We start from the raw sequence: 15,675 nt of genomic DNA on the forward strand, positions 1-15,675 counted from the left end.
AATCCTTAATAAAGGTAGGGTGGTTATTACCTCTCTTATCATAAAAAAAGAGAAAAAAATAGGGAAAAGAGAGACTTTCTTGTAAACTAGAATCTTTCACTACAAATTAAAACAGAGTTTTTCCTGTCAAATTTGTTGATGGCTGGCCCATAAAAAAATTTTTGGCAAAATACTTTTCTAATAGCTTTATCTAATTTATTCGTATTATAAAATAGATAAAAGGTTAAATTAGATGATGTTATGTGATAACTGGGACATCAAAATAAAGCTTGATCTTGGAGTTCAAATAACTGGGACACCAGATAGTGTCCTGAATTATGGTACATTAATTGATATAGTACTTAATTTGGAGAAAGGCTAGGAAAGAAGCAAACAACCTGCTTCCTTTAGAAGACAATGACACAGGAGCACTCCCAGTAATGGCTAGAAAATAGATACTAGTGTTGATTCCAATTGTCCAGCATCAAGATACAGTCGACTAAACAGACTACCAAGTCAAAGTAAACCAGCATCCAGCAACTCCCTTGTTCAATCTTTGATCATTAAGCTATCACCTCAAGCTGGATTAATCACTTCAAGATGCAACCGAGTTGACAACTTTCTAGGACATATTGCAGAAGTTAAAATGGCCTTATGGGGTATGTTGGAAGCAGCTACCATTAAAGGTTGGAGCCAGAACCTAGCAAACTTGCCAGCGAGCAAACAGAGCAAGAGAGAACAATTGATGCATTGCAGAATTGAAAGATGGGTGATCCTTTGAAGATAACGGCTCTGGGCTCTGCACTTTCGATAGGGCCCAATTATTTTTTTATACAAAATTTCAATAGAAACAATACGTTTATATAAAAAACTCTATAATAAGAAAGAGAAATTTCTAATCCTTATGAAGTTAAATTATATAGAATACGATACACGTACACCAAACAAATGAACACCTCTAAACTAGCGGGTGTTCTTATTGGTCGACTAAACAGACACCTATTTAACCATATGCCAAACAATCGCTTTGTGGAAGCAATTCACAAGATGAACCATATGTGCTGACACTTGCACTACGCCGTTTGTGGCCTTCTTCACTAGTTGTTATCCACCCAGAACTGAGCCTGGAGATACTTGATCGTATCCTTGCCCACTTGGAAGGCCTTGGCCAAAACCGCATCAGAGATGGGTGGGTTTGATCCAAAGACTGCATTGGCTATAGTGATCACTCCAGGGTTCTGGCTGCTTAGGGCTGCAACGGCCACGGCAGGCATTGGACCGTAGTTGAATTGGAAATGGATTAGACCTTCGGGAAACACAAAGACATCACCCTTCTTGAGCATCTTAGTGAAGAGAAGGTTGCCGTTGTTGGTGTTGGATGTGACAAAGCCGACATAGAGCGTGCCTTCTAACACTGTAAGGATCTCGGTGGCCCGAGGATGGGTGTGTGGTGGGTTGTGACCGTAAGGTGCATAGTCTATTCGAGCCAAGGAGATGCCGAGGGTGTTGAGCCCTGCAATTTGGTTCACATTCACCTGCGTCACCTTAGACCCAAGCTGGTTCGACGTGTTGCTAGGCATATCGAGGCCGGAGAAGAAGAAGTCGTCCGCTGTCACGTGCATTGGTGGCGTGCAAACAAAACCATTCACAAGGACTGCATCCAAAGGAAGAAGCTAAGCAACAAAGGGTAACTCGTAAACCATTATGTTGAAACTAGTATAAGATAAGAGTGAAGAGTAATTACTAGGGGACTTGAGGTCAGCAACGCAGAAGTCTTGAAGTTGGCTGGGATCGGAGGCCATCACGCGAGAGGAAGCCAGGGCAAGGAGAGCAAAGAGGAGGATATGGCAAGCCATCTCTTTCCTATACGAAATTAAATCTTTAGAGGAAATGAGGGTATTTGGCGGCATAAGAAGGCGTGGAGAGGATCGGTATATATAGACCAGGAGATGGAACCAGTCATGCTCTAATAACGCAGTAGAAGAGTCTATGAGGTTAGGTATGAAGGTTTCACACAAACTACTTGCTCTGCAGGCCGTAGACGCAGTCTATTGTGTGTATCCAGTCATAGAGATCAAAAGGTTTGATAGTCTTGGTGTTAGAGCACATGGTCAAAAAAATGTACGATCAACATTGTTTACTTAATAATATATATAAATATATACCCACCTCTGGCAGACCCCAGAACCACAAACCGTTCGCAAGAGGCGGAGCCATGTTGGGTCCTCATATACTTCACGATTTTTTATTTTCCGACACAAAGTCCAGAAATTCTATGTTCTGAAGACTCATAAATTAAAAAAAACTGAAGATTTTTAAAAAATTCTGACGAAAAAGATAGCAAGAATAAAGAATCTAAAATTACGCACTCATGCACATGATATATATATATATATATATATATATATATATATATATATATATATATATATATATATATATATATATGTATATTAAACACTATAAAAGAGTGAATAATCTCTATTGAAATAGATTTCAAGCTATTAGATATTCTTTATCTCCCTGAAACCATTCCATTTTGCCTTTACATCTATCTCATTTCAGACCTTTTTATACCACCCTATCCACCTACATATTAAACCCATGAAATATCATTCAACAGCACTTAATCGGATTTGTGATACCTTTTTATTTAGAGTCAAGAGGAAATTTTATTCATTGGCCCTTCTTCTGAATCCAAAGAGTAAGGAGTTTTCTATATATTAGCAATTTAAAAAATTGCTTTGATCTAAAGTTCAGTCGTTAGTAAAGAAATTATTACAAATCTATCTACTTTATTATAAAGAAAGAAAGGATTCTAAGAAAATTATATTATTGGATGTTGGAAATAGTCGGGAGGTCATCAATCCTCGCTTTATACAAGCCACTTCTTAGGCTTAAAAAGAAATTCTATCAATTACCCCTCCAAGGCCACAAAAGATAAATTGCGCATCGGGACCGACTCTCATTCCTTAAAGCAGAACAAACCAACACCCGTCGAGAAATACAACTCTTGGAGGAAGAACAAGCAGAGCTGGAATGGAATAATAACACTACAGGAAAAATAGTACATTCCGACTCTCATGTGCCGATGCTAAAAAAAAGCGTTAGCAATTTAGTCACCCTGCAAAAATTTGCCGACACTTTTTAGTGGCGTCGGGGCAGGAATTACACTAAGATGACGCTTATTAGCACCGTGCGAAACCAACCTGCTAATATTGAATTCTGACGATGCTTAAAAGCGTCTTCGGAGACCTAGTCGAAACCACGACGCTTTGAAGTGTCGCCCTAATATTGGCTTCCAACAATGTTTAAAAGCATCGTCGATAGCCAATCTTAGGACGACACTTCTATGCGTCATCGGAAGCTAGTTTTATTCCCAAATAGCCCGATCACCCACTACAAGAAAATGGGATTTTACCGACCCTTTTTTGCCGACGCTTTTTACAAGCGTCGGCAATTTTCCGTTCAGCCCCAACATATGCGTCGGGCCCTTCCCCTCCTCCTTCCTCCTCTCCAACGATGAACCGTACATATTAATAATTAGTACCTCTTCCCTCCTCGTGCTCGCCTCCATCTTCTTCTTCTACTCCTTCGTCGCCTCTCTCGAGAAGTTCCTCACCTCCCGGCGCCCTGTCTCCGCCGGATCTTCCTCCGTCGCGGCCGACGCGGGCGGAGCCGCGGTAAAAGCGCTCGATGACAAGATCTGGGGGAAGGAAACAGGGAGGCTTTATGGGGATCCGGCGGATCCGTGGTCGGGGCTGTCGGTGGTTAGGGTTTATGTGTACGAGATGCCGGCCAAGTTCACCTACGATCTTCTCTGGCTCTTCAGGAATACCTATAAGGAGACGACGAATTTGATGTCCAACGGAAGCCCCGTTCATCGCCTCATCGAACAGGTTTTTTTGCTCTGCCTCTCTTTTTCTTTATCTTGATGCTCCAAGAACCCTAGTTCTCAGCTTCTTTTCGGGTTTCTTGTCTTTGCGACGTACGACAAACCCTTGTTTGAGGTTATTGCTTGGTTGTCTTTGTGAAATTGCAGTTGTTGGTATGTACTGCTTGTGAGGCCGCAATCAGAGCGGAAAAGAATGAATACTTCAGTCCATACAAGATGAAATGAAAAATCTGCATAGATAGAGAGGTGCAGAGAAAGGAGGAAAAGAGAAGGAGAAATGGTAGGGATCGTAGCACGCTTCCAAGGCTATATGACGAGACCCCAACCCTCTCTTCTGGTACCACTTCTTTCCCTTTTGCTCTCCTTCCTGCATAAAAACAAAAAGCTTTCCTCTGTTCTCTATTCCTCCTTTGTTGAGTCATAAGCAATTAGGAAGTAAGGTATTACTTCATTCTCTCTCATTCTCAGCTCCAAAACCTTGTGCTCTGGGCAACTTACTGTAATCACTTGTGAGACATGGGGCTGAAGTCGGCAGCCCTCGCCGACTTCAGCCCCGATTCATTTGGGGAAGGAGCCGGAACAGAGGATCGCTTGGGCGATCCTCTCCGGCTCCTCCGGAGGGGCAAACAAGGCAAGGGCGCCGCGAGATTCCCGCGGCGCCCCTCCTAGTCCATCCACGGCCGATTCACGGCCGTGAATCGGCCGTGGATCTCGCTTGACCGCCGCGATTTTCGCGGCGGAGAACCGTTACGATGGGGCTATAAAGCCCCATCTACTTCTTCCCTAGGGCACCACCGAACCCCCTTCCTCTCCTCCTCCTCCCTCTTCTTCCTCTGCTCTTGCCTCCCAAGTGGCTGGCGGGCCGCCGGATCCACCACCATCACCACCCGTGCCCTCCCCTGTTTTGGGATCCACTTCCCTTTCAGAAAGCGTCGCCGTCGCCGTTGCCGCTGCTTGACATCGGACCGAGCCTCCCTCGGCTGAGATCCGCCACCTCCGTCGACTGTCGGTAAGCATCCCTCCTCCTTGCTTTCATGGATTTTGTTCTCCCTATTTCAGCCCCAAGCAACCGAGTCGGTTGCTTCTCCTTCCCGTCGGCCACAGCAACAGTCGCCGGCCGCCATGGCGGCCGGCTGGCCGTCGACCGAGAGGTGCCCTCCGGCCACCTAGGTCGGCCCCCCAGCCAGCCCTTTCCCCTCTCCCCTCTTCCTTCTCTTGCTATCCAACTCCCCTGTCCATGGGGAGTTTGGGGAAGATGAAGGCCCATCGTGGGCCGAACTGGGCCAACTTGGGCCTGGTTCACTAGGGGCCCAACTTGGGCCCAGTTCAATAGTGTTGGGCCCAGATGGGCCATAATCTTTTGTGGGCCCAATTTGGGCCCAGTTCAGCCTAGTTTGGGCCCTATTTGGGTCGTACCCTTTTGTGGGCCCAATCCAAATCCGAAACCCAGTCCAAACCCGAAACCCGTTTCGAACCCGAACCCGAACCCGAAACCCAATAGTATTATTTTTGATTTTTTGCTTAGCTCTGAAATTAACAAAGAAATTAATTAAATGTTAACAGGTGAACCTGATCCGCCTACCTGAAGTAGGAATTAAGCGAGAAGAGGTAAGTAACTTAATACTTCAAGTGTGATTTTCAAATAACTAGATTAAATTCTGAAATATGTTTTGTATTTAGTAAAATGGGTCTGGCATGTTAAATTTCATTTGAAAATTATGCTCTAAAATCCGTAAACTATGACTGAAAAATTTATGAAATCTATTTATATATATATATATATATTCTCAGCATGGCTATGATATGTTCTGTTCTATTCTGGCCCCGCCAATGGGGATTATACGTTGGACCTGTCGACTTGTAATCTGTGAGGAACCGGTTTCGACACCGCGCCACCGGTAATTAGAATAGTAGTTTCTGAACACCGTTTCCACCGGTGACTAACAATAGTGGTTTCTGGCACTCTGTGCAACCCATGCCACTGGGTTACGTGGCCGTAGCCTATCATGTTGAGATTATGATATTAGAGTTTTATAAAAACAAAAATGATATTATTTGTGATTTGTTTCAAACATTGTCCTGTATTTTGATCTGATATGCTCTGACCCCACTCTGGGGTATTTTGTGGCTTGCTGGGCTAGTGTAGCTCATTATTCTGTTTTCTCCATTTTTCAGATCCAGAGGCTTGATCGCACGGGATTGGGGAGTGCGTTAGAGTTTCCGATGATTCTTCAGTTATTGGCATTTTAGTTAGTTTAGTTTGGACATTTGAATTATGTTGGCATATGTTATTTTGGAATTTTGTAAGACCGCTTTTGAACAATTTAAATAATTATGTTATCTTTGAAAAGCTGTATCTACTTTGATATGATCTGCTGCCTTGCGCACCCGTGCGGCCCGCCGTGTGGGCGTGCGGCGTCTGCCGCGCCTCGGGCTCGGGGCGTGACAGATTTGGTGGTATCAGAGCTTAGGTTTCAGATTCATAGGGATTATGTTTGAAACAGTCATATTTGAGCCTAAGTTTTAAGATCCTTAAGATTCGTTGGAAAGTTGAGAGATGGGGTAGTAACTAGACAAAGGGATAATGTTCATTTGCTTTGATTATTTTTGTATTATTCTATTTGGATAAATATTTTTAAAATTTATATATTTTCATTGAATCAGAATGCCGCCTCGCCGTGTCCGTAGCTTGAATCGGATGGTTGGGCGCTCTCGGGGAAGAGCCCCCACTAACCAAACGGGCGAGGCATCGCATAACTCAGGGCCCCAGGGTCAATCAACTCCAGAAGCTGCTGCCGGAAATCATACTCGGGTGCTCGAACTGATCGAGGAGGTCGTCGGGTTAGTACGCCAACAGAGGCAACAACCTCAGCAACCAGTCCAGCAGGATGTTGCTCCTCCTGAGCAAAGAAGGAGTATAGCAGAATTCAAGAGAATGGCACCTTCGGCTTTTAAAGGCACCACTAGTCCTCAAGAGGCCGAAACCTGGATAAATGAAATGGAGAAAGCCTTCAGGGCAATGGAGTGCACCGATGAAGAGAAGGTCAGATTTGCCACCTATATGCTTCAGGACCGAGCTCATCATTGGTGGATGTCTATGGAGCGCACATTGGCACCCGAGCAGGAGGCGCTTACCTGGCAGAGATTCCGCACAGCATTCTACTCCAAGTATTTTCCATCCAGTCGCCTGAGGGAGCTACAGAGGGAATTTCTCAATCTGAATCAAGGAACTATGACTGTAGATGAGTATGAGGCAGAGTTTGACAGGCTATCTCGGTTTGCTCCCACCCTCGTCATGGATGCAGAGTCCCGGATGAGGAGATTTGAAGAAGGATTGAAGCCTCACTTACGTCGGAGTTTGGCCGCAATACACTCGACAAACTATGATGATCTGGTAGACAGGGCTAAGAATCTGGAAATTGTCTGGAAAGAAACCTATGATGCCAAAGATAAGAAACAAAAGAAGAGAAGCAGAGATTATGATGCTCGCAGTGGACAAAATTCTAGCAAGACTGCAAAATCACATAACCAATCTTGGCAATCAGGGAAGCAAGGATCTGATGGAAAGACTATTCAGCAAGAGAAGCATAAGTGTGATGCATGTGGTGGTATGCATAAGACTGAACACTGTAGACGATTATCTGGTGCTTGTTTCAGATGCGGCCAGCAGGGTCATAAGGTAGCTGAGTGTCCTCAACAGGACCTTCGATCAGTTCAGAGGCCTCAAACTTCAAGAAACCAGCAAGTGCAAGCTTCTCCTGCTCCGGCTCAGTCAGCTCAGCCTTCTTCTCCTAAGCAGCAGAAAGGGGGGAGACTGCGCACACGGGGTCGTATTTATGCACTGACTCAGCAGGATGCTCAGGCATCCAACACGGTGGTGTCAGGTACATTGTCAGTTGCTTCTGTTTATGCTTATACACTATTTGATTCTGGTGCTACGCATTCCTTTGTGTCATCTACATTTGTGCAAAAACATGACCTGCCTTATGTGCAATTAGAGTATGATCTGCATGTTAGCACTCCTGCCGGGAGCGGGATGATTGGTAACCAGGTCTGCAAGACTTGTCCGATTCAGATAGTAGGTAGAGACTTGCCTGCTGATTTGATAGTTATAGATATGCATGACTTTGACATAATCCTCGGTATGGACTGGTTAGCATCACAATTTGCCACCATTAATTGCCATGAGAAACGGGTAAACTTTCAGATCCCCGGAGATACCGAATTCAGCTTCGTAGGGAGTGGTGCTTATACCTCCCCTCGAGTTGTCTCCGCTATGCAAATTAAGCGGCTGCTTAGAAAGGGGAGTATGGCGTATATTGCCACAGTGGTTGATACCAGACAATCAGATCAAAGATTGGAAGATATTCGAGTAGTGAATGAATACCCTGATGTCTTTCCGGAAGACCTTCCTGGCTTGCCACCAGATAGAGAAATTGAATTTGCAATTGATTTAATTCCTGGTACCACACCAATCTCTAAGACCCCCTATAGAATAGCTCCAGCTGAAATGAAGGAATTAAAGGAGCAGTTGCAGGATCTTCTTGATAAGGGTTTCATCAGACCTAGTGTTTCACCTTGGGGAGCTCCAGTCTTATTTGTAAAGAAGAAGGATGGTAGTATGAGATTATGTATTGATTATCGAGAGATAAATAAAGCAACAATAAAGAACAAGTATCCTCTACCAAGAATTGATGACTTATTTGATCAGTTAAAGGGTGCTCAGATATTCTCTAAAATTGATCTTCGTTCTGGGTACCATCAATTAAAGATAAGGGCTGAAGATGTGCCTAAAACTGCTTTTCGTACTCGTTATGGGCACTATGAATTTTTGGTCATGCCTTTTGGACTGACAAATGCCCCTGCAGCTTTTATGGATCTGATGAACAGGGTGTTCAGACCCTTTCTGGATAAATTTGTAGTAGTCTTTATTGATGATATCTTGATCTATTCTGGGAGCCAGGCCGAGCACGAGCAACATTTGAGGTTAGTACTGGAAACCCTAAGACAAGAGCAGTTGTATGGTAAGTTGAAGAAAAGTGAATTCTGGCTAGACAGTGTGATGTTCCTAGGGCATGTAATATCTAAAGAGGGTATCTATGTGGATCCAAAGAAGATCGAGGCAGTGGTCAACTGGAGCAGACCCAATAGTGTTACTGAGATTCGCAGCTTCTTGGGCCTAGCAGGATATTATAGACGATTTGTTGAGGACTTTTTCTCTATTGCTGCATCTTTGACTCGACTAACTCGTAAAGGAGTTAAGTTTGAGTGGTCAGATAAATGTGAACAGAGCTTCCAGGAGCTTAAGCAACGTTTGGTGTCCGCTCCCATCCTTACCCTTCCCTCTAGTGGCGAAGGTTATACCATCTACAGTGATGCCTCAAAGAAAGGATTGGGTTGTGTACTGATGCAGAATGATAAGGTTATTGCATATGCTTCCCGACAATTAAAGTCATATGAGGAGAACTACCCCGTTCATGATATGGAACTTGCTGCTGTTGTGTTTGCATTAAAAATTTGGAGACATTATTTATATGGTGAATCTTGTAAGGTGTACACTGATCACAAAAGTTTGAAATACCTTTTTACCCAGAAGGAACTAAACATGAGACAGAGAAGATGGTTAGAGTTACTGAAGGATTATGATTTGTCTATTCATTACCATCCGGGAAAAGCTAATGTGGTAGCAGATGCACTGAGCAGAAAATCCACTGGTAGTATTGCTGCCTTACTCACCTCTCAGAGGAAAATTCTGGAAGATCTGAGGAGAGCAGAAATTGAGGTATGTTGGCATGACTCTGATGCACAATTGGCAAACTTACGTGTCCAACCTACCTTGAAAGAGAGGATCAGGATTGCTCAAGCAGATGACCCTAAGTTGCAAAAGCTTAGAAGTGATATTGAATCAGGTTCTCAATCAGAATTCAGACTTCATGAGGATGGATCATTGAGATACAGGAACAGAATGTGTATTCCAAATGACTCCGATTTAAAGAATGAAATTATGAAGGAAGCTCATAATACTGGATATACAGTGCATCCTGGGGGTACTAAGATGTATAAGGATTTGAAAGGCACATTTTGGTGGAATAATATGAAGAGAGAAATTGCACAATTTGTGGCTCGGTGTTTGACGTGTCAGCAAGTTAAAGCAGAGCATCAAAGACCGGCAGGGTTGTTGCAGCCCCTACCACTTCCTGAATGGAAGTGGGAACACATCACTATGGACTTTGTCTCCGGGTTGCCTCGCACTCTTAAAGGTTATGATGCTATATGGGTGATTGTGGACAGATTGACAAAGTTGGCACACTTTTTGGCATTCAAAGTAGGAATGACCTTGGAAAAGTTTGCAGAGCTCTACATGGAACAAATAGTGAGGTTGCATGGAGTACCCGTATCCATTGTTTCCGATAGGGACTCGCGGTTTGTATCTCACTTTTGGAATAGTTTGCATAAAGCCTTGGGGACCACTCTGAGCTTCAGCACAGCTTTCCACCCTCAGACTGATGGCCAATCAGAAAGAACCGTTCAGACCTTGGAAGATATGCTAAGAGCTTGTGTAATGGATATGAAAGGTTCTTGGGACCGTCACTTGCCTTTAGTTGAGTTTGCATATAATAACAGTTACCAGGCAAGTATTCAAATGGCACCTTATGAGGCTCTATATGGAAGAAAGTGTAGATCACCTATCTGTTGGGATGATGTTGGTGAAAGAAAAATTATGGGCCCCGAGATTGTGCAACAAACAGTAGAGAAGATCCAGCTGATCAGGGAACGCCTCCGGATAGCTCAGAGCAGACAGAAAAGTTATGCAGATAATAGAAGAAGGGAATTGGAATTTCAAGTCGGAGATCATGTGTTTCTGAAAGTGTCTCCTACTAAAGGGGTGATGCGATTTGGAATACGCGGAAAACTTAGTCCACGCTATGTCGGCCCCTTTGAAATTCTGGAAAGAGTAGGAGCAGTAGCTTACAAATTGGCACTTCCACCTTCACTGTCTGGAGTTCACAATGTTTTTCATGTTTCCATGCTAAGAAAGTATATTCCAGATATGAGCCATGTGGTAGAAGTGGCTCCCTTGCAGCTTAGAGAAGATTTGACATATCCTGAGCAGCCTGTACGTGTGGTTGATAGAAAAGAGCAAGTGTTGAGGAGGCGCACGATTCCTTATGTTAAGATCCAGTGGAGCAATCACTCAGAACGAGAGGCCACGTGGGAGCTGGAGGACGAGATGAAGGAAAAATATCCGGACCTTTTTGCAAGCTAAGGTATGTTAAATTTCGAGGACGAAATTTTTTTTTAGGGGGGAAGAATGTGAGACACGGGGCTGAAGTCGGCAGCCCTCGCCGACTTCAGCCCCGATTCATTTGGGGAAGGAGCCGGAACAGAGGATCGCGTGGGCGATCCTCTCCGGCTCCTCCGGAGGGGCAAACAAGGCAAGGGCGCCGCAAGATTCCCGCGGCGCCCCTCCTAGTCCATCCACAGCCGATTCACGGCCGTGAATCGGCCGTGGATCTCGCTTGACCGCCGCGATTTTCGCGGCGGAGAACCGTTACGATGGGGCTATAAAGCCCCATCTACTTCTTCCCTAGGGCACCACCGAACCCCCCTCCTCTCCTCCTCCTCCCTCTTCTTCCTCTGCTCTTGCCTCCCAAGTGGCTGGCGGGCCGCCGGATCCACCACCATCACCACCCGTGCCCTCCCCTGTTTTGGGATCCACTTTCCTTTCGGAAAGCGTCGCCGTCGCCGTTGCCGCTGCTTGACATCGGACCGAGCCTCCCTCGGCCGAGATCCGCCACCTCCGTCGACTGTCGGTAAGCATCCCTCCTCCTTGCTTTCATGGATTTTGTTCTCCCTGTTTCAGCCCCAAGCAACCGAGTCGGCTGCTTCTCCTTCCCGTCGGCCACAGCAACAGTCGCCGGCCGCCATGGCGGCCGGCTGGCCGTCGACCGAGAGGTGCCCTCCGGCCACCTAGGTCGGCCCCCCAGCCAGCCCTTTCCCCTCTCCCCTCTTCCTTCTCTTGCTATCCAACTCCCCTGTCCATGGGGAGTTTGGGGAAGATGAAGGCCCATCGTGGGCCGAACTGGGCCAACTTGGGCCTGGTTCACTAGGGGCCCAACTTGGGCCCAGTTCAATAGTGTTGGGCCCAGATGGGCCATAATCTTTTGTGGGCCCAATTTGGGCCCAGTTCAGCCTAGTTTGGGCCCTATTTGGGTCGTACCCTTTTGTGGGCCCAATCCAAATCCGGAACCCAGTCCAAACCCGAAACCCGTTTCGAACCCGAACCCGAACCCGAAACCCAATAGTATTATTTTTGATTTTTTGCTTAGCTCTGAAATTAACAAAGAAATTAATTAAATGTTAACAGGTGAACCTGATCCGCCTACCTGAAGTAGGAATTAAGCGAGAAGAGGTAAGTAACTTAATACTTCAAGTGTGATTTTCAAATAACTAGATTAAATTCTGAAATATGTTTTGTATTTAGTAAAATGGGTCTGGCATGTTAAATTTCATTTGAAAATTATGCTCTGAAATCCGTAAACTATGACTGAAAAATTTATGAAATCTGTTTTTATATATATATATATATATTCTCAGCATGGCTATGATATGTTCTGTTCTATTCTGGCCCCGCCAATGGGGATTATACGTTGGACCTGTCGACTTGTAATCTGTGAGGAACCGGTTTCGACACCGCGCCACCGGTGATTAGAATAGTGGTTTCTGGACACCGTTTCCACCGGTGACTAACAATAGTGGTTTCTGGCACTCTGTGCAACCCATGCCACTGGGTTACGTGGCCGTAGCCTATCATGTTGAGATTATGATATTAGAGTTTTATAAAAACAAAAATGATATTATTTGTGATTTGTTTCAAACATTGTCCTGTATTTTGATCTGATATGCTCTGACCCCACTCTGAGGTATTTTGTGGCTTGCTGGGCTAGTGTAGCTCATTATTCTGTTTTCTCCATTTTTCAGATCCAGAGGCTTGATCGCACGGGATTGGGGAGTGCGTTAGAGTTTCCGATGATTCTTCAGTTATTGGCATTTTAGTTAGTTTAGTTTGGACATTTGAATTATGTTGGCATATGTTATTTTGGAATTTTGTAAGACCGCTTTTGAACAATTTAAATAATTATGTTATCTTTGAAAAGCTGTATCTGCTTTGATATGATCTGCTGCCTTGCGCACCCATGCGGCCCGCCGTGCGGGCGTGCGGCGTCTGCCGCGCCGAGTCGGGCTCGGGGCATGACATCACTGCCACACTTTCTAGGGATTTATCCATACCTTTATTGGGGAATAAGCACTGTAAAGATTAGCTGCCTTAAGTAATCTTTTCTCAAATTTGGATACTATTACTTTTGTTTATGTCGGAAATTGCATTGAAAAATCTTATGAAAATATGCATGCATTTAATGATCTGCACACTTCTGTACATGGTTGTGTATCCATCTGCCATTTATGCTTCCTATTGGTGCTGGATCGCATATTAATTTCTCAAATGGAATTTTGCCTGTATCTAGTCCTGTTACATACTCCAGTTGATAAATTGTAGTTAATTGTGAGCTTTTTCAAATCCATCGATGCCATAAAGTACAAATTTGATTGGCACAGGTAGTATCACTGTCTGCTGCATAAAGACACTAACCATGCTATAAATATTATCTGGGTATTCTGAAAGGTTAAAATGTTTTGTCGAGTGAGGAACTTACAAGACCTCTTTCTGCAGGTACTTAATTGACAAGTGGTGAAATCTGATTCTGCAACTATTAAGGTACATTTTTGACACTTAGTCACCATACTTTGCTGGTCCAGTGGATTAAGTTAGGAGACTACTGAAATGGCTCTGGTTGCAATTTGTATGTTTCACTGTTCTTACAAATTTTGTGCTTCTTGTAACTGAGGGTTGACATTGTAATGGAACAAAGTTTTTGATTGTACCTTAAACCTGTGTTTAGTACTCGAGGAATTATGGGATTCCATTACGTAGTTAGCAGATCCTTTGTTATTCAGTGATCGCTATGGTGTTGTGTCTTGTTGTCATGCTTAGAGATGGGCACTGGGCCGGGCCGCCCACGGCCCGGCACGGCACGGCACGAAGCGGGCCGTGCCTGGCACGGCCCGCCAGCTACAGTGACGGGCCGTGCCTGGCACCGCCCCTTTGATAGGGCCGTGCTGGGCTAGCGAATCCTGGCCAGCGGGCCGTGCCAGGCACGGCCCGCTTCGGGCCTGGGCCGGCACGGCCCGGTCTAGGCACGCGGGCCAAGCACGGCACGGCCCGCGTGCCAGCACGGCACGGCCCATAAGGGCCTGGGCCGGGCTGGCACGCGGGCCTGGCACGGTCCGGGCCTGGGCCCGGCTCGGCCCGATAAAATTTTTTTAATACATTAATAAATTATGAACACTAAGAAATCTTGATTTATGAATATAAAGCCACCTTAATGGTGGGGGGTTTGGCATAGACCCCTACCAGTTTATTAATTTCAATCAAAATGGTACATGAAGGGAGGTTTGGACCTTGGTCTGACCTCTAGATTCTAGAATACAATAAGAAACTAAGAAAGGGCCGAGGTTTGGACCTTGGTCTGACCTCCAGAATACAATAAAAATGTACAATTATAAAAAATTAAGAAATCTTACTAATCATCAGTGATTCAGTGAATCAGTATTCACTCTTCAGTCTTCAGTCTTCAGTCTTCAGTCTTCAGTAGTGTTTGTATCATCATCATCAGAGGATGTTGTATTATGTCCACCTTTATCTTGAAGTCTTGCCTCAGCATCCAGCCAATCCTTGAAGCAGAGAAGCATCTCCACCGTTTCGCCCGTCATCCTACTTCTCTTTTCGTCAAGAACACGCCGACCTGCACTAAAAGCGGATTCCGATGCTACCGTGGACATCGGCACAGCTAAAATATCGCGTGCAATTGCAGACATAACAGGATATTGATTTCTAACACTCTTCCACCAAGATAATACATCTAGATTCTCTATTTGATTTTCATCATATGCAGACTGAAGATCATTTCGTAAATAAAATTCTAGTTCACTACTTAAAGATGAAGAAGATGAAGAGGAACTTGAAGCATGTGTGTGTCTTCTCTGTGCAATGAATGAAAAAATAGATGACGAACGAGAACTACTAGAAGGAGGAATAGAGGTTTGTATTTGTGTTCTAGATCCACGAATTTTTTCATCATATATAGCATAAATATCATAAAGAAGTTGTCTTACCTCATCTTTAGCAGATTCAGCATCTTGATTCATATTTTCAGCGTATGCATCAAGTAAAATTAGCACGCCATTTAATTTAACTCTAGGATCAAATACAGCAGCTAAGTTATGCATAGGATATATCCTGTCCCAATACTCATTCCATTTAGATTCCATTAGGTGAATAATAGGCATTAAAACATCATCATATCTATGTTCTGCAAATTTTTGACTAATTATATATGCTTGTTGTAAAAATGAACATGAAGTAGGGTAATAAATACCAGAAAGAACATTGGTAGCATTATAAAAACTAAGCAAAAAATCTTCCAAAATTTTTCCTTTATTCCAATCAGTTTCAGTCAATGTAAATCCTAATCCACGATCATTAATATATGCACTTAATAAATTTTTATATGGGTATGCATCATGTATCATGCTATATGTGGAGTTCCAACGAGTAATTACATCAAGTTTAAATTTTTTAAAACGTTTACCATGATTTATGCATAATTCCTTAAATTCTTGAAGTCTTGATCTAGAAGCATGAATAAAAGAAACTGCATTTCTAATTTTTGAAATCACAT

General features: G+C 44.1%; 2 protein-coding genes across 4 annotated transcripts; one reads left to right on the forward strand and one right to left on the reverse strand.

Moving 5' to 3' along the window:
• Positions 1 to 997: 997 nt before the first annotated feature.
• Positions 998 to 1,898, reverse strand: LOC120106659 (putative germin-like protein 2-1). Of its 3 annotated transcripts, none has more exons than XM_039119684.1 (2): positions 1,724 to 1,898; positions 998 to 1,588 (listed from the first exon to the last, which is right to left on the reverse strand). In XM_039119684.1, the coding sequence occupies exons 1-2, from the start codon at positions 1,887 to 1,889 to the stop codon at positions 1,077 to 1,079; spliced, it is 678 nt and encodes a 225-aa protein (XP_038975612.1). In that variant the 5' UTR covers positions 1,890 to 1,898; the 3' UTR covers positions 998 to 1,076. The 3 variants fall into 3 exon arrangements, with proteins under 3 accessions (XP_038975612.1, XP_038975611.1, XP_038975610.1); XM_039119683.1 differs by having other exon boundaries at positions 998 to 1,633; XM_039119682.1 differs by having other exon boundaries at positions 998 to 1,639.
• Positions 1,899 to 1,968: 70 nt separating this feature from the next.
• LOC120106661 lies at positions 1,969 to 13,587 on the forward strand. The gene is made up of 4 exons (XM_039119686.1): positions 1,969 to 2,060; positions 3,452 to 3,878; positions 4,022 to 4,211; positions 13,493 to 13,587. Exons 1-3 carry the CDS (start codon positions 1,969 to 1,971, stop codon positions 4,097 to 4,099), a joined length of 597 nt encoding a protein of 198 aa, XP_038975614.1. The 3' UTR covers positions 4,100 to 4,211; positions 13,493 to 13,587.
• Positions 13,588 to 15,675: the final 2,088 nt, after the last annotated feature.

The sequence above is a fragment of the Phoenix dactylifera genome, unplaced genomic scaffold, assembly GCF_009389715.1.
Source record: "Phoenix dactylifera cultivar Barhee BC4 unplaced genomic scaffold, palm_55x_up_171113_PBpolish2nd_filt_p 000598F, whole genome shotgun sequence".
Classification (NCBI taxonomy): domain Eukaryota; kingdom Viridiplantae; phylum Streptophyta; class Magnoliopsida; order Arecales; family Arecaceae; genus Phoenix; species Phoenix dactylifera.